Raw genomic sequence first — 26,536 nt, 5'->3', positions numbered from 1 at the left:
TCCCAGAGCTCTCAGTTTAGCTGGGGAGATAGACAAACATCCAAGTGATTCATCCCAGGCCTGATGTGGGACGTGCCAGAAAAGTTTCAACAATGGGCACCTAAGAACAGAGAGGTGGATTCTGATTGGAGAGTAAGCCAGGTAAGGTCTTTAGAGCCTTGGCACCTGAAGCGGAGACCTGACGGATGCGGTCAAGGAAGAGAAGAGATGGGAATGAGAAGGGAAACACAGACAGAGGTAAATGTCTTAAGTCCAGTTGGGGGAATTCCAGGAAGTTTGCCATGGTTGTATTGAAATTTTCAGGTATATGAATTGGCTTGGAGGCCAAAAACTAGAGCCAAAGCACATGATCTGGCTTCAGGTTGCTGAGGTTGTAAGTCCAGGCAAATTACTTCTCTGCACCTTCTTTGTACCACAGGGTGGTATTTGTACCTCCCCATGTGATATTTCATAGGGTTGTGAGGATGAAATGAGTAAATGCAGGCAAAACATTTGGAGTGGTGCTTGGCACATAAGCCCCCAATAACACACTAACATTAAGTGTGTTAGTTGCTCATTGGTGTCCAACTCTTTGTGACCCCATGGACTGTAGCCCACCAGGCTTCTCTGTCCATGGGATTCTCGAGGCAAAAATACTGCAGTGGGTTGCCTTTTCCTTCTCCAGGGGATCTTCCCAACCCAGGGATTGAACCCTGGTCTCCTACATTGCAGGCAGATTCTTTACCGTCTGAACCACCAGAGAAGCTCGATGTAGGTCAGCTATTATGATTCCTAAACCACAGTGAGGGATGGTCACCAAACTGTAAAGCCAGCCCTGGCCTTCGCCCAGTGATTTCAGGAGCTGCTTGTGACTACACCAGCTATGTGAAAGTACCACTGCCTCTTCCCTAGGTTCTGAAGTTCATGTTTGTGCATGCTCAGTCATTTCAGGTGTGTCCAAATCTTTGTGGCCCTATGAACTGTAGCCCTCCAGGCTCCTCTGTCCATGGGATTCTCCAGGCAAGAATACTAGAGTGGTTTGCCATGCCCTCCTGCAGGGGATCTTCTCAACCCAGGGATCAAACCTGCATCTCCTGCATTACAGGCAGATTCTTTACTGCTGAGCCACCGGGAAAGCCCTGAATTTCATGTACTCATTCATTAATTATTGAACCAGGCACCGTGGAAATAAAAGGAAGAAGGAAAGCATGATCTCTGTAGCTATAAAGCTGTAACAGGCTCAACAGACCAGTAAAAATAAATAAATAAATAAATTTAGGTATTCTATGTTAAATGCCATAGAAGAGAATTAGTGTACACTAGTGGTACCAAAAAGTAACATTTCATATCGGGTAACTTTTTGGGCTTCCAAATCATGATTAATCTTTGTGTACATTTTTGTGACCATAGAAAGGGCTGGTGTGGTAAATAAAAAACTAGTCAAATTACACCTAAGAAAATTAGTGTCAAGTGGCTAATTTCAAGATTCATCTTTTTATAATACTAATATCTTCTGAATGTGCAGAGTCATCTTAATACAGTCAAGGAAAGGACTGGGAGTTCGGTAATTCTGGTTCCAAATTGATCACTGCCTATGAGATGCTGAGCAAGCCCTCCTGAGTCTCTGGCCATTAATTTCCTCACTGACAAGGCAGAAGCTTAGACCAGAAGTCTCTGAAGTCCTTCTCAACTCCACGGTCTGTAATTCTCTCCTTGCGGTGAATATGCCACTATAGCTTGACACATGCACTGTAGCTTACAGGAACCTATATCTGCAAGAACCTATATCAGGCACATTTCAAAATTTCAACCAAGGTCCTGGGATGGTTTTACAATCAAGTATTTGCATCTGCAGTTAAAGATGTGGAAATAGACCTGAAGCATGGACCCTGTACCTGCACTATTGCAAGAAAATAGGCCATACATTGAGTTCTTGGAGACCTGTGTGTTAGTGAGACCCATCAATGGAAGACTACATCTGACAGGATTTGCCTACATATCTGCCACTGAGACATTATCTTCTCTGTGATATCTTGTTACCTTCATTGGAAAACAGAATAGTAAGAATTAAAAGTGCCATCACTTTCTCTCTTCATCCTAAGCACCACCCCTCACCCCAACCTCCACCTACCGCTGCCTCCTCCCACCCATTCACTTGCCCACTTCTTTTCTGAAGAGAATGTGGTTATCAGACTCTCTCCATTTAGGGAACATATTTCCACAACTGGTTAGAGTTTTTCCACTAGTACACTTACTGAAGTAACTAAACTTACAGGATTAGCCTGGTTAAACAAGAATGAATTCGTGAAATCAGTGTAAATTAGTGAGAAATCTGAATTTTAAATATCTAATAGAAGGAAAAACAGTAAACTGGGCAAGTACTTGTAGTAAGTCTGAATTCATAATTGACAGAAGTACTTGCTTTCATAAAACTAATGAACTAAAGTCATTTAAAGGCTATATTCTCTTAAGCAGGTTAAACATAGCTCTTACAGTATTATTTATAATATAAATCTTTATAGTAAGAATAAGAAGAGCCGTGATTGCAGCATCAGTAAATACTTGAAGTCTGAATTAATAAAAGGCTTTACTGCAGCTATTCTATGTCTGGATATATTTCCAGTTGTAATTTGCCTTTAGTGAAGCAGCGATCAATGACTTCTTTTTTTGTTTAGAATTGCAAGTATCACTTAATGATAGTGATGCTATTTAAGAAATATTCTTTGTAATTTACTCTAGTTTGTTATTAAAAAATGCAACCTGTTTTCATGTTAACTAATTGTGCTAGTTTAGTCATCAGTGTGAGAAGTGAAATTTATAAATCCAGTTGACAAAATCTCCAGCCTAGAGAAAAACTACTCCAACAGACAAACACCACCACCCTAAACTTCATGTTTTCTACAACGTAGTTTTTTTTTTCTATTAGCTTTTCCCGTAAAAATGTGTCCATAAGGTATCAAAATGTAGAACAGGAATATTATTCCCTTAACGGGGCAGGAGAGGTTAAAACCATGTTAAATTGATTTCAGAAGCAGAATCCTGTGTGACATTTAGGAGTAGAGTACTGAAGGCATTTTTTCATTTTAGTGAATACCTAACAAATACTCAGGGTCAGGGATGAGATACAAACCGTAAAGGAAGGCTTCCCATACACCACATTTGTGAAGAACAAGTAGTTTCGAACACAGAGTTTTTCTTACCTGTGTCTCTTCCGTAATTAGGGCCCATATGATTATTTTCGTACAAATAATGTAGAATTTTGCAGAATCAAATAGATATTTCCCTTGAAACTCTAGGTAGCAAAGTAACTGTGGAATTGGCCATTAATACCTTATAGAGGTGAACAAGCCTCTAAGAAAGTCTGAAACTAAAGGTTCATTTGGTTTACTTTTGTTTTCCTGTTTTGGAGTTGGGGGGGAAGGGCACGATGGGAAAGGAGCATAAACTATGATTATCTAGAGAACTCAGAACTTACTTTACTGTGATCTCGTTGAGACTGCATTTTAAGTTTAAAATAGGGAGTATCCATCCAAAGAAGAGACATTTTAATGCTGGGAGAAGTTCATAAAGGATAACTTAAAATGTCATTCTTGCCTCAAATATTCGTACAGCTCCTATATCAAAGATCTGAGGCTGTAGTCATATTTACACGCATACACTAGTTTAAAAATAGAAGCTGGATTTTGAGCAATTGTTTGGGTTATGGCATCTAGTCTTTAACCTGATATGGGGTTGAATTCAACTTAATATTTTTATTAGCATAATGTATTTTATTGACGAATAGTTGACTTACAATGTTTCAGGTGCACAGCTAGGTGATTCAGTTATACATATATATTATTTTTCATATTATTTTCCATTATAGGTTATTATAAGATATTGACTATAGTTCCCTCTGCTATCCAGTAAACCTCTGTTAATTGTTGTGTATCTATTTTATAAATTAGAAACCTAGCATTCTATTCATACTAAGTCAAACATGTGGAATCAAAATGTCATAAAATTTTCAGCTAGGCCAAAATTCGTAAGTTTTCCAAAATATGTATGTTTTACATACATTTAAATATGTGTATACAAAAGATTTTCTAGTATACTTGATAAAGGCCTGAGGAAGAACATCAGATAAAAGAGATGGAAAACTGGAAAACATTTTTAAGACATTGAGTTTTCCATGTTTAGGGTAAAGCCTCCAGCTGGGAGTCCAGATCTTGGCTCTGTGCTTCCCTCCTCTGGGTGAGTCCCCACTGTTCTCCCTGGAAACTTGTTCTTTTTAAAATAAATGCCCCTCTACCTGCACTGTCTGAATGAACCCCCTGCCACCACCATTGCCTGGTTCTGCTTTTCTCTTGAGCCTACTGGATGGATGATGCATCACTTTGCCCATCCCAGGTGTGAGTAGGATGGAAGCAGCATAGGGGGATGACGGATGTGGGTGGGTCCCTGGGCTGGAAAGTGAGGACATAGGCTCTGCCCCATACCCTTGCCCACCCATGGCTCTTCCTTCCTCGGGTGCCATACGATCTCCCACTCTTTAGTCCTCTGGTCCTGATGGCTCTCCTTCTGGCAGGTCCTGCCTTCTCCCCGTAGGCTTACCTTCACTTGGCTCCATCCTTCTGTTCTTTCACAGGGCTGTGGATCCTTTCCCCCTTCACCAGGGAGGTGGTCCACAGAACATCAGCTCTTATTCCTAAATTTTCAACCTCATTTTACTTTTCCCTGCTGTACATAAATACATTTATTTTTCTACCATCTTTCGGAGCCAACGTCCCCCACCCCACACCCCTCTCTCCACTTCAGGCTGCTCTCCTCCCTTTTCACCGAGGGCCCTAGAATTAGCTAGTAGCCCCCTTGCCTCCTTTCTCTCTCCCTGTTACTTGTGCAGCCAGACCTGTGAGTGCCCCTCTCTCCGTGAACAAACCAGATGGTCCCTCTTTTGTTCTTTCCTCGTCAACACTTGTGAGGTTCTGAGTATGTGCAGACTCCATCCTGAAATTCCCTCCTTCCTACACCCCTGTGGCACATGTCTCTCCTGACTTCCTCCAGCCTCTTTGGAGACTTCTCAACATCCACCATGGTATTTTTTTCCCCCTTGACCCACCCATTAAGGTCAGTGTCCTTGAAAAATCTATCCATGCCCTTTTCCTCTTGTCACTCCATCACCCACAGCGTGAAGACCCACTGGCATCTTCATGAAGACCATCAAATCTGGTATCTTCAGTCCCAGATTCTGCCCTGAGCTCCAGATTGTGGCCCCAGCTACCTGTGGGCCATCTCCACGTGACAGTCCTTAGGCCCCCACCTCTGTGAGATGTCCTACCTCTGTTTTCCCAGGCTCAATGTGTCTTCCTCAACCCCACCACCAGTCTCCTCCCTGCCTCCCAGGGGGCACGAGGAACCGTAACACTTCCCCTTGGTCATTGCCTTTGTGCAGGAGTTTTGAGCAGGAGTTTCATTGCTTTCATCTCCTTTAGACTGCTTTCTTCACCTTCAGTTGCTTCCCTCCAACCATCAACCACACACTCCAGCCACACATCCAAACAACCACATCTCTGAGAAAACACTTCCAAAGGCTTCCTATTGCCTCCACCACTGGAGAAACTCACATGGTTTACTCCTGGCCTAGCCTCCTGCCTTATTGCCTACAAGAAGTCAGCATCCCCCCTTTTGGCTCTCTGAGCTGCACCATGGCGGTCGGCAAGAACAAGCGCCTTACGAAAGGAGGCAAAAAGGGAGCCAAGAAGAAAGTGGTTGACCCATTTTCTAAAAAAGATTGGTATGATGTGAAAGCACCAGCTATGTTCAATATAAGGAATATTGGGAAAACATTGGTCACGAGAACTCAAGGAACCAAAATCGCGTCTGATGGCCTCAAAGGTCGTGTTTTTGAAGTGAGTCTTGCTGATTTGCAGAATGATGAAGTAGCATTTAGAAAATTCAAGCTAATTACTGAGGATGTTCAGGGCAAAAACTGCCTGACTAATTTTCATGGTATGGATCTTACCCGTGACAAAATGTGCTCCATGGTCAAAAAATGGCAGACCATGATTGAAGCTCACGTTGATGTCAAGACTACCGATGGTTACTTGCTTCGTCTGTTCTGTGTGGGTTTTACTAAAAAGCGCAACAATCAGATCCGGAAGACCTCTTACGCCCAGCACCAGCAGGTGCGCCAGATCCGTAAGAAGATGATGGAGATCATGACCCGAGAGGTGCAGACAAACGACTTGAAAGAGGTGGTCAATAAATTGATTCCAGATAGCATTGGAAAAGACATAGAAAAGGCTTGCCAATCTATTTATCCGCTCCATGATGTCTTCGTTAGAAAAGTAAAAATGCTGAAGAAGCCCAAATTTGAATTGGGAAAACTCATGGAGCTACATGGTGAAGGTAGTAGTTCTGGAAAAGCTACTGGGGACGAGACAGGTGCTAAAGTTGAACGAGCTGATGGATACGAACCACCAGTCCAAGAATCGGTTTAAAATGCAGACTCTTAATGGTGACAAATAAAAGATCTTATTTGTGGTAAAAAAAAAAAAAAAAAAAAAAAGAAGTCAGCATCCCATCCACGTTTCCTTGAGGTGCAAAGCTGCACCAGTGCCATGAGCTGAGGCCTCTGCCCCCACCCTCACCTGCCCCTGCGCTGGAAGAATCCCTCCTCCACTTCTCCATCCAGAGACCTCCTACCTATGCATCCTTCAAGACTGCTCAATTCACCTGGTTTCCAGAAGCACATCTTGAGGCCTCCAAATCCTGGCTCTGACCCCTACCTCCCCCTTTCCCCACTGCTGGAGCATTTAACACAGCACTGATGACGCTGGATTAGAGTGTCTCTTTATCTGTCTCCCCAGCTCAGACTCTGTGACTTGGAGGCAAAAGCAACATACTTTTTCTCTACCTGTAGTAAGTGGCACGATCAATGGCTGCTGTACAGAGGTCATTCAGGAAGGTGTATATTGCTAATATAAGTAAGAGGATATTAATAAAAATAGCAACTTACATTTGAATAATTTGAATTTAAGTTTCACAAAATGCTTTCACAGACATCCTCATTTAATCCCTAAAGCAATCGATGTAGGTAAGTAGGACTGAACATGTAATCCTCATAGCAAATGTGGACAATTTGTCTCAAAGGGAGTAGATGGTTTGGCCAAAGTGGCAGCTAGAGAGAGCCAGGTGGGTCTCTGGAACCCTCCTCTTCTGGCTGGAGTGTCACACTTCCCTCATTTTCTGCAGAAATGGACCAGACTTTGAAATGGACGGAAATGGAGCTGTACTTCCTAAAGCCTCTCTCTGTGGTTGCCTTTCCCTGCTGACTTTCAAGGGCAAATAAACCTAGATCTAATCTCAGCGGTCCATTCACTTTTGCTACATGTATAGCTAGAACTACTTTGGAACTGCTGGAAATCTGTTGTCCTCACTCCCGCTTTGCTGTGTTAGACATGTAACCGAGTCTCTCAGGGAATGAGAACTGCAAGTCCCTTCCTTCCTCCTGTGTACTGAGTGACAGAATTGATGCAATCAAAGGCAAGTTTTCTTTACATGTAAAGCTTAGTGATTCTCAGCACAAATGAACTACCAGGAACTTCTCAGAACCAAAAATTAGAAAGAGAATGGGAAAATCCTAAACTTTTAGAGGAAAAAGTATTCAATTTTGAAGATCATATTTGTGTGGGCTGGTTTAAGAGTCATTCTTTAGTATGTGAATGAGTCACCCCATGACCCAGAGAAACCAGTGGGTATAAGTGTCTAAGGGTGTAACAAGAAGTTACAAAGTACCAGCCATGGAGGCGGCCACACCAGAACAGCTGCCAGGACAATGTGGCTGTTTGCAACAAGATCAATGCAGTCTCTGTAAGCAAAACGTCCCCCGAGCCACGAAGCAGTTGCTGAATTTCCTGGTATAGTTTGTTTGGGCTTTTCTTTCCTGTCTGTGACCGCCGGTGTTTTGCATCCCAGTTTTGTGTTAGATTGCAATGAGCGTGTATTACCTGAGGGTTTCTTCAGAAGAGAGAGCTTGTTGAGGTCACTTGCAGCTCAGGATGCAGTACCAGAAGTGAGGGGGCATCTGGGACCAGTGGGTCACTGGCCCACAAAGCAGCTCTTGGTTGCAGCTGACTAGTTAGTCATTCACCAGGGATTCATGCAGCACCTACTCTGCACCAGCACTGTTCCGGGCACCAGAGTTTCTACAACAAACAAGACCGGCCAGGCCTCGGCTCTCAAAGTGCACACATCCCACTGCAGAGAAAACAACCTGAAAAGAAAATAAATAAATGAAAGAGAGAACATCAGCTCATGGTAAATATTATGAAGCAACTAAAATCAAGTGCTGATAGAAGGGACAAAAGTGTGCCAGAGGCCTAATTTGGGATGAATGACCAGGGAACACCTCACTGAGGAAGGGACTCCTGAAGCCAGGAAGGCCAGTTAAACAAAACCCCCCCCAAAAACCCAACCTGATTTTGCAGACCTGGTCAGTGAGGGTCAAAAATGTCTCTTCTGGCCGACCTGGCAAGGTCTGTAAATGGCTGACTGTGATGCCCAGGGCCACAAAGAGGACCAACGTCATTTGCTGCTGTTTCATGAATATAGTTACTAAAAACTTCTCCACAGTCTGCAAAGCACCTGAAATATTCAAGGTAGAAGCTGATTCAAAGAAAACTGATGAAATCTCTTTGTTTTCTGTAGGAAGATGTGGGGTCTAGGGCACCAGCCTTGGTTTTGTAATCATGTGTACATTCCATAGATATCTTCTAAGCTTCCACCTTGCACCCAGGGGTGGGCTGGGAACCCTGGAGATGTAGTGGTGAACAGATGCGAAGGCCTTCAAGGAAGTCACAGTTTAGAGAGGGCTATGGTGTGTTGACCATATAGGAGGAAGTGTGATGAAAGCCATCATCTCAATACCCCATGCTGGTCTAGCCAGGAGTCTTTGTCCATGGTTCTGTATTTATCAATTCAATCATTTATCAAATATATATTGTATACCCACTGTGTGTCAGGCCTTGAGCTACAAAGGACAATAAGGCAGAAGGGGGTCCCTGGTTTCTGAGGACTTAAGATGTAGTCAGGAGGAAAGAGAGAATAAAACATTACGCAAAGAAATTAACAAGGTAATTTCTATACTGATGAAATCTTCTGAGGAAATTAAAGTAGGGCATGAGATAGCCCTGGGGAGGGAGATGTCTGTCCTCTAGAGAAGACTGTGAAGGGTGGGAGGATTCAGCAAGCCAAGATCTCAGGAGAGAACATGTCAGGCAGGGACATGGTAGAGAAAGTCCAGCATCAAGAAAAAGCAGTGGTGTGCTGGGGGAACAGCAAGGCCGCGTGCCTGAAACATGCTGATGAAGGGGAGCGGGGCCCTCACTCGGCCTCAGGAGAAGCTGGAAGGTCACAGGGGACCTTGATGGTCTCAGTGACAAATCTGTGTCCAACCCGAAGAGCAATGGGAAACCACTGGATCAGTGATGCCTAGTAGAGAATAATGTGTGATTTAAAATGTTCCAGTAGCTAACGTTTTTTAGAAGTACAAAGAAACATTAATATTAATTATAACATTTAACTCAATATATCCAAAAGATTACTTCAGTATGTAATCCATGTGCAAAATTATTAATGGGGTATTTGACTTTCTGTTTTGGGGAACTAGTCAAAGAACTGACTCATTTGAAAAGATCCTGATGCTGGAAAAGATTGAAGGTGGGAGGAGAAGGGGATGACAGAGGATGAGATGGTTGGATGGCATCATCGACTCAGTGGGCATGGGTTTGAGTAAGCTCCGGGTGTTGGTAATGGACAGGGAAGCCTGGTGTGCTGCAGTCCATGGGGTTGCAAATAGTCAGACATGACTGAGCAACTGAACTGAACTGAAGTTTTTGACAGAGGTGTCTTTGTCATACTGAGAGCACTTCTCAATTCAGATCAGCTACATTTCAAGTGCTCAGTAGATGCCTGTGGCCAGAGAAGCATGGGAAGGTCTAATGATCATCACCCCCCAGAGAGCCAGGCTCAGGGTTATTTCATTTCTCCCTTCCCCCAGCACCTACCTGCTATCATCATCCAACAAGAGCTTAGATAATTCTCTCTCAAACCACTGTTTATCTCAGTGTCAACCCCAGCTCAAGTATCATCAGTATTTTGCATATCAGTGGTTGCTATATCCTCAGAATTGGATTTTTTGCCTTTGCTCTAACTCTGTCCATCTCTTGCCATTGAACTCCTGATGTTTCTGCTAAAACACAGCTCCCTCTTCTTCCTCCTCCCATCTGAATCTTCTATAGCTCCCACTGCCTTCACTGACACAATTAAAACCCAGGTCCCAGCTTCATCTACGTCATCCCACTTAACCAGTGACTTATGCAAGTAATGAAAGTCATGTAACTTCATTTTCCTTAAGCACTATGAACACATACCCTTAAACACTATGAGCAATTGTAATCAAGCATTGAAAGCTTTTGGGATTTTGTTTCTGTTTATTATTTTCCTTTAATAGTAATTTTCCTCTCTGTAAAAAAGTGTTTTCTGTTTTTTTGATAATTTTTTTTTCTTTTAAAGTAATTCCAGGGACTTGCAACATTTGGATATGAGGTTGTTTACTTATTGTTTGACTTCTTGGTAGTTATCCTGCAAGCCAACTGCTAGCGATAGTGATATAAGGCAAATGTACATAATCAGGCATCACATGGGATATGTGTGTACATAAACACTTAAGTTATATCCAGATAATCACAATGGTGTGATCACTCACCTAGAGCCAGACATCCTGGAATGTGAAGTCAGGTGGGCCTTAGAAAGCATCACTACGAACAAAGCTAGTGGAGGTGATGGAATTCCAGTTGAGCTATTTCAAATCCTGAAAGATGATGCTGTGAAAGTGTTGCACTCAATATGCCAGCAAATTTGGAAAACTCAGCAGTGGCCACAGGACTGGAAAAGGTCAGTTTTCACTCCAATCCCAAAGAAAGGCAATCACAAAGAATGCTCAAACTACCGCACAATTGCACTCATCTCACACGCTAGTAAAGTAATGCTCAAAATTCTCCAAGCCAGGCTTCAGCAATACGTGAACCATGAACTTCCAGATGTTTAAGCTGGTTTTAGAAAAGGCAGAGGAACCAGAGATCAAATTGCCAACATCCATTGGATCATCGAAAAAGCAAGAGAGTTCCAGAAAAACATCTATTTCTGCTTTATTGACTATGCCAAAGCCTTTGACTGTGTGGATCACAATAAACTGTGGAAAATTCTGAAACAGGTGGGAATACATGACCACCTGACCCACCTGTTGAGAAACCTATATGCAGGTCAAGAAGCAACAGTTAGAACTGGACATGGACCAATAGACTGGTTCCAAATAGGAAAAGGAGTATGTCAAGGCTATATATTGTCACCCTGCTTATTTAACTTATATGCGGAGTACATCATGAGAAACACTGGGCTGGAAGAAGCACAAGCTGGAATCAAGATTGCCAGGACAAATATTAATAACCTCAGATATGCAGATGACACCACCCTTATGGCAGAAAGTGAAGAGGAACTAAAAAGCCTCTTGATGAAAGTGAAAGAGGAGAGTGAAAAAGTTGGCTTAAAGCTCAACATTCAGAAAACTAAGATCATGGCATCTGGTCCCATCACTTCATGGCAAATAGATGGTGAAACAGTGTCAGACTTTATTTTTGGGGGTCTCCAAAATCACTGCAGATGGTGATTGCAGCCATGAAATTAAAAGACGCTTACTTCTTGGAAGGAAAGTTATGATCAACCTAGATAGCATATTAAAAAGCAGAGACATTACTTTGCTAACAAAGGTCCGTCTAGTCGAGGCTATGGTTTTTCCAGTGGTCATGTATGGATATGAGAGTTGGACTGTGAAGAAAGCTGAGCACCGAAAAATGGATGCTTTTGAACTGTGGTGTTGGAGAAGACTCTTGAGAGTCCCTTGGACTGCAAGGAGATCCAACCAGTCCATCCTAAAGGAGATGAGTCCTGGGTGTTCATTGGAAGGACTGATGCTGAAGCTGAAACTCCAATACTTTGGCCACCTCATGTGAAGAGTAGACTCATTGGAAAAGACCCTGATGCTTGGAGGGATTGGGGGAAGGAGGAGAAGGGGACGACAGAGGATGAGATGGCTTGATGGCATCACCAACTTGATGGACATGGGTTTGAGTAAACTCAGGGTGTTGGTGATGGACAGGGAGGCCTGGCGTACTGCGATTCATGCAGTCGCAAAGAGTCGGACACAACTGAGTAGCTGAACGGAACTGACTGAAACATTTAAGATAAAGTAAATTTAATTGTATCTTGAGCCACCTATGAAATTACTTGAAATTATAAGAAAGTCTATGAGCTATAACAAGCCAAGGCTGGAAACCTCTAAAATCCTCCTTGACTTTGGTTATGACCTTGTAAGATCAACTGAGCTGACATCTTTGAAGTACAGTTGAAGGTCATTCCTCATTTTTTTTTTTTCTTGGTTGAAACATTTAAGTAGCTGAATATGTAATTTTTGCAGATCCCACTCCAAAGAGCTATCAAACCCAAAATTCGCATGATGTCCACATGTCCACACAACTGTTCTTGACTATTTATAGATGTGAGATATTAACTCCAGAAATAGACTGGATGTGAATTAAGTCATAAATTGCTATTGAAGGAAGTTTGTGCTTACATCTCTGGAAAGTAATATTAAAAGACCAGGAGGGGTTCACAAGTCTGCTCCAGCTGGACTCCCCATTCCCTAAATCTTGTCTATTGACTTGATTCTAAATTGCTTTGAGAACCTGTTCTTTGCATATACTTGAGTATAAATGAAGGTCTAGTAGTACTTTCTGCTTGTCTAACAGGCACATAAAGGCACATCTCCTTGCCAGACCATGGGTTCCAGGGTTTTTCTAAGAAAATACATCAACAAAGTTTGTAAAGCTCATGGCTCCTCAGGCTGTCTAGAGATCTGGTCTTCATTTTTTCCGTACTTCCTTCCAATGCTAAAAGAACCCTTACTGAGCACCTACTGTGTCCTCATGCTGTGTCACTGCGGAGAGACAGATGAATGAGACACCAGTCTATCTCTGAAGAATTCAGGTACAAATAAAAAAATTTTCTAAAGGGGGCTCCCTAAGGTGATTCAAGCAAAATGAGCACTATGTTTTTTTGTTTTTTTTTTTTTTTTGAAAGACTGGGGAGTCCAGGCAGTTTGGCAAGAGCACAGGGAGAAGAGGTTAGAAGAAGCCCCAGGGCTGGGTGTGGCTTCGAGTTTGAAGGCAGAGAAAGGCCAAGTCTGACCAGTTTCATGTGCTAATGAGTCACAGCCATCAATCAGTTTAATGTCCAAGAAAAACTGTCTCTTTAAATCCCCTAGAGGGGTGCAGGTGGAGCCAGAACCAGACCTGGAGATGGATCTTGCCCCAACACACTGTGACCTTGGTAATGTCACTTGCCCTCTTGTAACTCCAGTTTCTTCATCAGTAAAATGGGAACAGCGGGTCATAGAGTCCCAGGAGTCCTCCAACTTTGAGACCAGAGATCCCTGAATTGCCCTCCCAATAAGCCTGCTCCCTGAATGAGGGTCAGTACATATGGACCTGTGAACTGCAAGACTGTTTATGCCAGATGTTGCAGTTAGATGCTGTGATCCATGGGTTGTAAGTCGACGTTAACCTGCCCTCAGAGACAGAGCCCCTCCGAATTGCTCATTTCTCCACCCTTCTTCCCAACCTCTGCCTGATTCTTATTCTGACCTCCTTTGTCTCCCTCTACCCTCTCTTTTTCTGATTCATGTTTTAACCATTGATTCAACAACGATCTTAGCACCTGCTATGCCCACCCAGTACCCTTCTCTCCCAGCCCTACTCTGGAGTGAACTTCTAGGTGGAAAGGGAAGAGGAGAAGGAAGGGAGACTGGGCTGTCCTGCACTGTCAGGCTGGTCCCAAGAACTTGATATTGGGCTCCTGAGCTCTGGGGAGGCCCTGTCCCCCTGTGGGTGGCCCCCACAGCAGCAGCCATCCATTTCCTGGATTTTCGGCAGATTCCCTGGAAAACTAAGGGGAGTTCCTGTTCCCAGGATCCCACCACTAGGGACTCAGCCTTTCAAAATGAAACTGGAGACTCCCTCCCCCTCACTCTCTCCCCAGTTCTTTTCCCTCTCAGGTTAAAGCCTTTTCAGACCCTTTGACCTCCTTACACTCCAGGATAGTTGGGTGTGTAGATGAGGGAGGCAAGTGACCCCAAGAAGTGGAAGGGCGAATGTGGGCATGACAAGCCACAAGGAGGGGGCACTGGGCCCCAACTGAAGGTCAAAGCTGTGAAGGAAGTTATGTTGGAGGAGGGAGAATTGGAGTGACACCTCTGGCCAAGCCTGACTGACTATGCAACTAGGTGTCGAGGTTCAGGTTTCCTGACAGCAGCTGGCGTTTTTCTGCCTCCTTCAAGCCACCACCTCTCCCTTCCCTGTGGCTCCTTGTTTCTTTGAGCCAGGAGGGGCTGTTATGAAATCTAATTGAGACTCAGAGCTGGAGGACACCAACCTCATGGAAGCTGGGGCAAGCCCCTCTCATGCCCCCTCCGTGGATGTGGCTGGTCTGGGCCCTGCCCCACCTGGAGACTGACATCTCTCTGAGGCGGGAGCCACTCCCTTCCCTTCTGTCCTGTGGGAGCCACATCTCATTTCTCTTGCTCCTGAAGAGTGTTCCTGTATATAATTAAGGAGGTGGTGAAGGCAGGAAGGGAGAATGTTGAACTGGGGACCCAGGGCTGCCCAAAGTCATTGCAACTTCTGACTGAAAGAGGAGAGAATCTCTGAGTTGGGGAGAGGAGGGTTGTTGAACTGGGGTGAGAGTGGGGTGATGGGTGAAAGAGAGAGGTAAAATGAGAGTGATTTATGCTATTCTGAGAGCAAAAGCTTAGACTCTGGTCCCTCCCCACAGCCTCAGAATCTCAGTATCTCAATCTCTCTTTTCAGCCCATCCCCCTCCCCCATGCCCAGCTCCATCTTCTTTTGCTTCAGTGATTGCACTCCCATTTGCCAAGCTACTTGAGACCCGGTGTGTAACTTAGCGCCAGCTGTAGGTCTTCCCCCAGCTCTAGGAATTGTACACGTAAACCACTGAGAGCAGAGCCCTCCTCACCAGACATAGCACACAGGCCTCTGCTCAGCCTCTGTGGCCTTGGACCAGCTTCTGGGAAAGGTCCCTGTCTGGTGACAGGCCCCCACACAGCCTGCCTCACTGCGGGGAACCCCTACTTCCCAGGGGAGCAGACAGGCAGGCCGAGCTCCCCAGTACCCCTCATCCTGGGCTAAACTGGGGCCAAGGCACAAGGCTTCTCTCCCAGGGGGCCAACCACTCAAGTCAGTGACCTTGAAAAAGTTATTTGTGTCTCTACAGACTTCCCTTTCCCTGTTTTTAAATAGATCAGAGATTTATGCTGCTTAATTCATAAAGAAGGTGCATGGAAAAAGGCTGACTTGTTCTGAAGTGTTTTTGGCTTCCTGAGAAGAACCTAAGGTTCCAGGAAACCTCCGTGAGCCACACAGACTCATGAGCACACACAAGCATGATGCACAAATCTGCCCTCATGCTCACGCCACACCACACCCATTCCCCGATGGGGCTGGACTGCACCAGTCCCTGTGCCCTCAAGTGGCTCACAGTCCAGGAGGGAGGCAAGCACGTAACCAAATACAGCCGATACAGAGTGTCAGCAACCAGCAGGAAGGAGAGAACAGGGCGTGGGGAGGCTCAGAAGAAGGGGAGCTTGGCTCTGCTCTCTGTGTGGCTTGGGAGACCGGGGTGTGGAGGCTCTGAGCAGTGAAAGAAGTGTGGGATTTCACCACTTGGACAAGAGGGGCTGAGGCTGGTGGCAGATATCTTCCAGCAGAAGGAAAATGCGTTCAAAAGCACAGAGCCCCGAACCAGCACGGAAGAGTCAGGGCACCATGAATTGTCCCTCCCTCGGAGCTGGACCACAGGAGGGAAGCAGAGCGCTAGGACATGAGCAGGGGTGGATGGAGGCTCGATAAGGAAGGCTGGATTCTGAAGGTCATTGTGTCCCAATATTTGCAAGTGATTTCTATACTAAATTCCAATATTCTTCTTGGACCTTTAAAATGTAATAGTCTTACTCTTCTCTCTGCTGATTGAAAAATTGTATAAGCATGATGGGCATCCAAAACGCCCTCATAACCCTGAGACTCCACCCACCACCCATGCCTGTCTCCACACCAGCCTGAATGTTGGAAAGCATTACTTAGAAGGACCATTTAATGTATCATTCAAGGTGGTTCACTTTGTAAAGTGAAAGGCTTCACAATGAATAACTGCACCAAGGCAACAACAACACAGTAAGCAAGAACTAAGACCATTCTGGACAAATCTGGATGCTGGGTCACCTTAGCTAAAGATCTCAGGCTACCACTGATGGGTTTTATAGATGTAAATGGTGTGATCAGATTCATGGTATTGGAATTGAGTGACTCTCTGATTTTCAATGCTTCACAGAACAGAGGGAGTAAGAGGATAAGGATGGTTCAGATGTTCTCAGAGGTCCTTACTAGCTTTGACATCCTATAAATCTGTTTGGTAGGCATTGGAACAGTGAGAAGGGTTGGATAAAAGATAACTTCAAGGAAGTTTTGGGGGTGGACTGCAATTCAACCTAAACCATGAAGATACATACCAATATCCTGTGTTTTTAGTTGAAACCCAATGAAAGTGCCCAAGAAAAACACTCCCAAGGAAACTCCACTCATCCATCCATTCAGGAAGGGAAAGGCGATGCCCGTGAAAACATTCCATTGAAATTAAAGCCCTGCTGCCAATCAACCTCTCCCACAAGTCCTAGCCCTCCCTCCTTCCTCCTCCTGATTCCAACAGCAAGCAGGTAAGATGTGAGTGGGTCTGTAAAAGGATGTGAGCTTGAAATGCTTAAGTTAGTGCTGTTGGCTCAACTGCCATAACAACCCTCACCCTCTTAAAAACCCTCTCGCAGAAGAAAACCTTCATGGCTCCTCAGTATCCTGAGAATAAAGTACAAACTCTTCAGTTACCATCTCAAGACCCTTTACAATATGAAGACAAACCACTTTCTTCATGCACTTTTTCTTACAAGCTAATTGGAATTTGTGCTGAGCACCCTTTATTCTCTGTAGGTACTAATTCAGCTTATATACACCCTACTTATCAAAATTATATCAATAAATTTCATCTCTTTCATCAAGCTTGTCTATCCTTCTCCCTCTCTTCTCTCAAGTTACTTAAACACTTATCTTTCAAGATTCCTATATACTATACTTCTAAATAAAGGTATAATTAATGAGTGTAGGTATCTATTTCTGACTCCTCTTTTCTAAGGAACTAGTAACAAGTGTGGTATAAAAAAGTTTAGATTCATTTCTGTGTGTCCCACATTAGGCTATTTACATCCAGTTTGGAGACACAAAGGAGCTAGAATTAACCAAATACTTTTGAAAAAGGACAAAGTTGGAGGATTACGGTATCTGATCTCAAGATTTATTTGAAACCTACAGTAATCAAGCTAGTGTGATATTGGTATAGTGATGATGGGCAGATAGATCAATGGAAAAGAGAGAATAAGAAATAGATCCCACATATATAATCAATCAATTTTTGAAGACAGGCAAAAACAATTTAATGAGAAAATGTTGATCTATTCAACAAATTGTGCTGGAACAAAATTGGATGAACAATGCAAAAAAAAAACAAACAAACAAAAAAAAAACCAAACAAAGAACTTCGACAGATACCTCACATCACATTGAAAAAATAATCCTAAACAGATTACTCTAAATATAAAACCTAAACCTATAAAACTTCTAGAAGAAATATAGGAGAAAATCCTTGTGACCCAGGGTTAGACAAAGATTTCTCAGCTATAACCCCAAAACTCTAGTATCTACGTTACAGAAAATTAGTAGATTTGACTTTACAAAAATAAAGAACCTCCTTAAGGTTCTTAAGAACCTTAAAAGAAAGGCCTCCCAGGTGGCACAGTGGTAAAGAATCCACCTGCAGGAGACTAGAGAGATGCAGGTTTGATCCCTGGGTTGAGAAGATCCACTGGAGTAGGAAATGGCAACCTGCTGCAGTATTCTTGTCCGGAAAATTCCATGGACAGAGGAGCCTTGCGGGCTATAGTCCATGCAGTTGCAAAGAGTCACGGTCTTACTGAAGAGACACCACTAGAAGAAGAGAAGGGTTTTCATTTGTCCATTTTGTCGTAACCTCGTCAAGCCCAGCATCCTCCACAATGTGGCCCAGCAAACTCACAATGTACTGCTGTTCCCACTAAGCATCCACACTGGCTACTGGATCATGTGAGTGGGAGGAGAGGTAAATATCTAAGTCCAATTTCTTGACACTTGCACCAATTACTTCCGAACCACAAGTGGTCCCTTGGGATAGGATTAAGGGACTGGTCCACAGGGCCTTAGAACTGAAAGGAGCTTTTAGGGGTCTTCTGGTTCCACTCCCCTCTGACAATATCTCCTGGGATGGAAAGCTCCCACTGTTCACAAATATGATGCAGCTAGCTACATTTCAACAGGAAGAAATGGAAAGAGGACAAGAAGTGAGAGAGCAGTCCTCTTGAACCCATCAGAATCCCTAACCTTTCTTTCAGTGTGATTCGGCAGGAACCTTGAATTGGGGAGGAAATCAGTATCTTTTCAGTAGAAGATACACGTCCGTTGCCCTGTGATGGAGAAGAGGTGGGGAGAAAGGGAATTAGATGGATTTGAAAAATAGCACTTGAGTTGCCAACAAGTTCTTTTTAAAAAGAAGACAGTTTGCATTTGTGACCCAATGGGCTATTTCTGTTTGGTTGGAGTGGTTTATATGTTAGTTAGTTCCAACAAACTTTGAGCACATGTCTTAATGCTACACTGTCTTGGCTTTCCCAGTTTTGTACATTTAGAATCAAGAGGCTGGGCCTGCCTTTCTCCTCCTCACAAAGCTCATAAGAACGCTGGGTCTGGGGAGAGAAATAAAGCTCTGGACAGAAAGACCAGGGCTGTGTCATTTCTAGTTCTCCTTGACATCTTTCCAAGCTTGGTGATTTCGGCTACTTCTCTGAAGGGAATAATCTTTTAAGCTCTCCATCCAATCTGTTGTCAGACAGGAGTTTAAACTCTCTCCCTTTCTAAGTTTATCAGACAGGTCTACAGAGACTTCCCGGGAGGATGTTTACAAAGGACTTTGAGTGTTGCCAGGAAAAGAGAGAACGAGAAAGGTAAGGTTTCTAAAGGGCAGTTTTAGAAACAGTGAGGTTAAAACATAAAAGGACCTTTCTTTCTCTTACTAACAGGTTGTCCTAAGACCAGGGGTGGGCAAAATACTGGGAGAGGGGGGCAAATGGCTTCCCTGTTGGAGAGGGTCCCTCATCATCACTTGAGCCAGTGAAATTTGCCTCTTAGGGCAGGCTTGCGCTCTCCTGTTGCCGAGTTGGAATTATTCCAGAGATTAAAGCCTGTAGTTCTACTTCCCGCCACTCCTCTGCTCCTTTTAGAATCACTTTATTTCTCTGGGGGATCTTCTTAAAAGGCAATGTCATGCTTAGTAACAGTATCAGATCGATATAACTATGTAGCAGTAACCATGTTAACAATACATTCATCTCCACTGGGGAGAGGGAAGTTCTAGAACATGGTAATCACCATACCCAATAAATCAAGTGATAAAGGCACAGTGCGTTTAGAGCATGGCTTCAGTAATTTCAGAATTATTTAAAAATTATGTACCTATTCAGGTATTTACAATCTTGAAGTCCCCAACTATAGAAATCTAAATGCATTTGGTTTATTAAATTTGGATTCAGTATGTGAGAAATTTCTTCCCATATGTAAACATACATTAATTCAAAGTTAGGTGTGGAGAATAACTTCTTTTAATGTATTACTTTAGATGTTTAAAAAAATTCTATAAAAACAAATACCTCTACAGCTGGTCTTAAGGAACAGTTTTTCTCTCTGATCAAGATGATTTCATTTTATCCTGGTAAAAGGTAAGTTTTCATCATCATAATCAAACAGGAGAGAAACAATCCCCAGTGGGCTGCCTGGCAAGTTGTGTAATGTAGTTAATTTTAATTAGCAAGCTCTATTTCTGAATTGTTAATCTCCATTCCAGTCAAGAAGAAAACTAAATGGGTTCCTCCCTCCCTCTTCAAAGAACTATTACATTTCAAGTGTCTTAGGAAAAGAAAATGAATCTATCCCATTTGTCAGAAAGCTGTAGTCTTCACCTGTAGGAAGAAAGACCTTGTTACGCATGTCAACATCCTTGTGTGATGAAAAAGAAAACCTCAAAGTTCTTCCAAAGAGTATCCACCGCAATGTGAGTGGGTAGGAGGGCTGTGTGTTGGAAGAGAGGGGAGGAGGGTTGGCATTCAAGAAGAAATTTCCATGTGGGTTTAGTAGACAGGGAAATCATATTATTAAGTACAAAGCTCTAGCCTTCAGTCATGGAACAATAGCATGAAAAGTTGGGAACAAAATTTTATGTTTCATGGTATTGTTTTCAACACAGTACACACACACTTTTTTTTTTTTTTTTTTTTAGCTACATCACAAGGCCCGTGGGATCTTAGCTTCCTGCCCAGGGATTGAACCTGTGTCCCCTGTAGTGGAAGCATGGAGTCTTAAACACTGGACCACCAGGGAAATCCCTTTAAACAATATTTTTTTTGGCTATGCCAAGCTTCAGGTTTGTGGGATGTTAGCTACCTGACTAGGAATTGAACCCAGGCCCTCGTAGTGAAAGTGCAAAGTCCTAATCACTAGACTGTCAGGGAATTCAGACTTTTCGAAAAGTTAGTTCTTGGTTCTTAGAGCACTTTTAGGTTCAGAGTATTTTTTTAAAAGAAGAAAAACCATAGGTCTCCACATATTGCCAAGAAAGATCTCTAAGAACAAGGAGTGAGTGAGTGAGTGAAAGTCGCTCAGTCATGTCAGACTCTTTGTGACCCCGTGGACTATACAGTCCATGGAATTCTCCAGGTCAGAATACTGGAGTGGATTGCCTTTCCTTCTCCAGGGGATCTTCCCAACCCAGGGGTCGAACCCAGGTCTCCTGCATTGCAGGCGGATTCTTTACCAGCTAAGAACAATGAGTAGCAATAAGATTATGAGAATTAAGGAAAATCCTAGAACAGGCTTCACTGATCTAAGTTCCTTCTACCCACCACTGGGTGGTAGTGTGATTGAAACCTTCATTGCTAGGTAAACTGTCCTCAAATCCCTCAGGTCACTGATGTCACCAGCTGGGACGTGTGTGTGAGTGTGTTTCTTTTGAATCAACAGAATGCAGTCCTGATTGAATGTGATCTGCAGACATCGTGACAGAGGGTATTGTTCTGCCCTTTTCAATCAACAGTTTTCCATCCAGAGGACACAGGGGTGGCTTAGGAAGAGGTCACCACGGGGCATATGGCCTGCACTATGGTCCTGGGCTTGTTTTATGACACCAGAAGCTATGCATAGTCAGCCCAATGGGATGAAATCAAAGTCTCTCAATTAAATTTTAATCATGCACATGCGTCCATTCCGCTGTCTCCCTGACAGTCAAAAACCTCACAGTTGCGTAGTATAAAGGATTTTAAACTTTTGTCAAACCCCGATGAGCTACAAGTTTGGAAAGATTTTTGCTTATCAATGTTCTACTTTTATTACATCATAATCTTTTTCTCATTTTTCATTCATGAAAGCTGCTAACAATAACAGCTGCCTTTAATCAGTGGCTCACTCTGGACCAACCCCAGCAGCTCTGTGAGGTGGATGTGATTATCGTCCTTATTTTACAGGCGAGGACACCGAGGTTCGGGGAGATCAAGGCGCTTCATCAAAGCCATCCGGCCAGGAAGTGGATGAGCACAGCGTGACCCCAGACCTGTCTGCCGTCAAAGCCCAGGTGATTCATCACAATTCTATTTGGCCCAGCAGAGCCTCGAGTTTGCATGAAGCAGTCCTTGGTGCAATGACACAGCCAGGAGCAAAGGAAGGGGGCATCTTCATGAGACTACAGTCTGTATCCAGGCAAATTCAGAATTCCTGTCAAGCTCTTTGAAATACTGAAAATTGTTCACAGACCTCTTCTCATCTTCCCTGCCATGAACACATTTAACTATCCCCTTGTGGACTCAGAGATAGAGAATCACTTGCTAAGTCCCATGCCCTCACCTAGCAGAAGTTGGATTTTCAGTGGATCTGTGAAGTGGATATCTGTGCCAAGTGTGCCTCCCAGCCCCCCGCACTGTCAGAGACCGCTGAGAAGAGAGAAATGGTAAGCAGGCTTAGGCGAGGCAGGACTCCTGATTTTCCTTATTCTTTTCGTCTGCAGAATTGCTTTCCTTGGGATGCTATTCCTCACTCCCCAAGAAGTAAAGTCTTCAGCCTTGACTAACAAATATAGGAGAACTCTTTTTTTTTAAAAAGGCTAAGTGCTTCAGTTGTGTGATGTTATAAGCATGTGATCTGATGTCTCTAAGATTCCAGAGATACCACACGCTGACTGCTGCTGGCCATTGCGAAACAATCCGGGACCTAAACCTACAGGCCAAGGAACACAAAGAGAGCCGGGCCATCATCAATCATTAGCAGACGTCCTGAAGCTGCTTTCTCACACTGCAGAGGTGGGAGCGGGGGTGGGGCAGAAGAATGGGAACATTTCAGTAGCTCTTCCCGGGACTTAGGAAATGAATTAGTACCATTAGATCTTTGAGACAAGCTGAGTCGATGTTGAAAATAATATTTGAGTAACACCACGAACCCAGCTTCTCTCTCAGGTGAACCAGCCCAGAAGCTCACATTTCTGTTGACTGGGGGCCCCTGGGGGCCTGGCCTGAGCTTATTCATCTCCCTGTCCCCACAGCGCCTCATATACAACTCGGCACGCTGGAATATTAAGGAAATGTGGGCTTTATTATTAAAAATAAAGCCCAGAACCTCCAGAGTTGGCACTGGAAGAGGACTGGGTAGGGAACAGGATGCGGTTCTGGGGCAGGCAGCTCCAAGGAACCTCATTCCATATCTAAGACTCGCCTTCTCCTTGGAGTGACCTGAAGTCCACCATTCCCACCTCCATGATGGTCTCAGGAAAGGGCTGGACTTCCTCTAACCTGCGGCCCCAACCATCTTTCCAGGTGAGGTCTGGAGCCTGCTGAGGGGAGGTGGGAGCATTACAAAAGACTCCACCCAGGGAATAGAAAACCAGAGGGAGGCAACTGAGTTCCAGTGAGTCCTTTGAATCTGGCTTTAAAGCATAGCTTTACATATCAACACCTTGTGGGTCACTGTGGGCCCTTTCCCCCTGCTTCTATGTGACAGAGAACATATTTCACCCATAACCCCCTGCAGGGCTGTCTTAAGCCTCCAGAATTCTCCATGTCTGTTGCCCAAAGACATTCCACATAAGTGATTCAGAAATTCTACAAGCACTACATACAGGCAAATCTATATTTTTATAGTATAGTTAGAAATATTTTTAATGAAAGCAAGAATTATACTCTATTAATACATGGAATTATACTATATTAACACATCAGCGACCATTAACAGAAGTCTATAACTCATTTAGGGCTGAACTTAGAATAAAAATTGCTTCTCAACATACTTGCGGCATGTCCCTTGACACAAAGCCACCCTCAGAAAAATTTCCCATTTGCAGTCCAGAAATGATGTAACAAAATACATTACGGAAATTTATCTGATGCAGAGGCTGATAAGTCAGCACCTGGCACCACTATTCTCCAATTTCAAGATTTTATGTTAGTCAAGACAAACAGCCTCTTGTTGAGTTGATAATTAATGTCATCCATTTAAACGTAGATAATAAGTTTATGGGCTTCCCAGGTGGCTCAGTGGTAAAGAATCCGCCTGCCAAGCAGGAGACACAGGTTCAATCCCTGGGTCAGGAAGGTCCCCTGGAGAAAGAAATGGCAACCCACTCCAGGATTCTTGCCTGGGAAATTCCATGGACAGAAAAGCCTGGAGGGCTACAGTCCATGGGGTCAAAAAAGTCAGACATAGCTTAGCGACCACCAACCACCAGTAAGTTTATACCAGGTAAACACCACTTTTATTTCTTTTATATATTGGGTTCTATCTCAGACTTTACTTTTTAAAAAGACTTCTATTCTTAAAAAGAGAGCCCCTCCCTAAAGTATTACTTTAGGAGTCTTTTCAGCTATTCCCGGGGATCTTGAGAGTCGCCTACTCACAGATTTGTCCCTATGCTTGGAGGACCAAACAGGAGAACCCTGTCCCAAGGCAATTCATCCAGGAGGCACTTGAAACTGGGAGGCGACTGTGTGAGAGAGGACATGGTTCATAAAGTCCTTTGCTGACTCAACACTTCTCTCCCTTATGGTGATTTCTGAGGAACCATTTTCCTCTTTTAAAGGATGCTGTGAGTTGGTCCACCAAACCCCAGCATAAACTGAAGGGGACAGCTTTAAGGGATAAATTTCTTACACACAGCAGTCCAGCAACTGCTGAGATTATGACAGCATCCTTCCACATCTGTGCCAAAGGGCCCTTCAGAGTAACCTAGACCAAGCTGGCATTTACATGTGAGGAAACGGAGGCTCAGAGAGAGAAGCGACTTAGCCAAGGTCACACCATGTACCCTCCCTCCTCTTTTCAAGATGCCCTATGTCCTCACTCTCAAAGAGAATCAGCTCTGAGGGGAGAGGGTTAACCTTCACTCTGAAAGATGCTAGTAGTGATTTATACTTTTAAATGTGGCTAATGGTAGAAATAAAATGATAATGAGAAAGTAACTCAGGCTTTCAAAGTAACTGTTCACCAAAGCGAACATTAGGCCTGATTTGATCATACCCATTAGAGATTTCAACTGAACATTACAGGCGTGTTTCTTGGGAATTTGTCTGATGGATGTGGCAGGGTCAGCTGCTACGGATAAAGAAGCATCTCTGAAATGTTCCAACTAGACAAATTTTTATCAATTACAGGTATAAGGGAATTTGAAATACTACACATAAATCACATTATTTCTAAAGTGAAACAGCTATTTTTTAAAATTCTTTTTTTATAATGCAAATCATTTTATCTTTATTGGCCTGTGTCATAAGTAAAAAGGTATTTGAGAAGGATAGATTTTATTTATTGTTTCAGATGTTGGGTTTTATAAAGTGAGAGACATCTATATGGAGAGCTTTACATCTGGGAAGTACCTTAAAAACTATCTTGTCCAAATCTTTCATTTTCTGAATGAGGCAGCTGTGGTCCAGAGAGGAGAAGGAACAGTTCCAAGGTCACACAGCAACCAGCATCAGAGCCAGCAGCCCCCAGATCCAGGTCAAGGTGTTGTGTGATTAACGACCAGCAGAGCTCTCTGCTCTGTGAGTTGCAGGAAAAGATTACAGTACTGAAAATACAAAGGCAAACAGTCCACTTCCTTTATAAGTCATTTTCTTCCACTTTAAAAAATGTAATATTTTTACTTATTCAATTTTCAAAAAATTTAAAATGGCATATAATGAGGCACTAGCAATCAAACAAGGAAGGAAGGAATGAAGGGAGGGAAGAAGGGAGGAAAGGAGGGAGGGAGAGAAGAAACAGGAAGAAGAGAAAAAAAGGAAGTAGAAATAAGAATGTGTGTACCATGCACACACTTATGCATGGTGTGTGCATGATCTTGGCAAGGTGGTCAAGGAATGCATATTTTGAGTGAAATCAAAACCTCTAATAAGACGGTCACTAGAATTGAATTGTTCTGAGCTTCCTGGTAATAAAATTTTCATTTGCTTATTTATTTCCAAAGAAATCTTCTATAGAGGTGTAACTAGAGAGTCTCCTTCTCTCGCCTTTAATCCCATTGCATCTTCCTACACACCAACCTGAGGACCATGGAGCAGGGATGCAGCACTTTGGACCTGAAGGCTCCTTAGACACCACAAAGGCCATCCCTCCAGCTGACAGAGGGACTGCTGGGAGCCCAGGAAGGGAGGGAGTTTGCTATAGTGATGGCGGAGTCCAAGAAAACCTATGTCTGAATTTCAGGAATGTTAATTTTTTTTAAATTTTTTAGGTTTGTTGTTATAAACATCCCTAGGTACATAGCAACAGATAGCATCCCCTCAGCCCTAGTCACTGCCCCAAGGACCTTGAGCCTGACGGTCATGGAATGCTTTACAACTATGGTGTTTTAGTTACAATACTCTTTCGTGCCTGGCATGCTTCATGGACCCCAACTGATCTCTGTGAGGCAAGAGGACAGAAGAGAAAATTGGGCTTCAGAGAGTTAGACTCTGTTCAAGTCAAGCTGCTAGTGGATCAGCTTCTGGCTGTGAATCAAACTGCTGAAGGCAGGGTCACTCTCTCTGCTCCATGCTGTGGCCTTGGTGAAAAAGCAACAGACAGTGACAGAGGAACCAGTGCATCCTGCTGTCCACTGACAAGAGACCCAATTAGTACATTGTGACAGCTAGTCGGGGCACCAGCTCCATGGTGCAGGTACCATGTCTTAAAAGCGTTAAACAAATAATATAAGGGGATTTAGGTGAAATGTTTGTTCTAAATGGATG

At 43.5% G+C, this 26,536-nt stretch overlaps 1 protein-coding gene and 1 long non-coding RNA gene across 2 annotated transcripts; both read left to right on the top strand.

Annotated features, from left to right (window-relative positions):
- On the top strand, positions 1-25,758 carry LOC139034733 (uncharacterized). The gene is made up of 3 exons (XR_011487240.1): positions 1-237; positions 21,794-21,900; positions 22,330-25,758. It is a non-coding gene; the product is annotated as an uncharacterized lncRNA (long non-coding RNA).
- LOC110147579 (small ribosomal subunit protein eS1) lies at positions 5,641-6,529 on the top strand. Its single transcript, XM_020909146.2, has one exon. It carries the CDS (start codon positions 5,664-5,666, stop codon positions 6,456-6,458), a length of 795 nt encoding a protein of 264 aa, XP_020764805.2. The 5' UTR covers positions 5,641-5,663; the 3' UTR covers positions 6,459-6,529.
- Positions 25,759-26,536: the final 778 nt, after the last annotated feature.

Source organism: Odocoileus virginianus, chromosome 4, assembly GCF_023699985.2.
Source record: "Odocoileus virginianus isolate 20LAN1187 ecotype Illinois chromosome 4, Ovbor_1.2, whole genome shotgun sequence".
Taxonomy (NCBI): domain Eukaryota; kingdom Metazoa; phylum Chordata; class Mammalia; order Artiodactyla; family Cervidae; genus Odocoileus; species Odocoileus virginianus.
The sequence above is the reverse complement of the archived record's forward strand: the minus strand, read 5'-3'. Positions and strand labels throughout refer to the sequence as shown.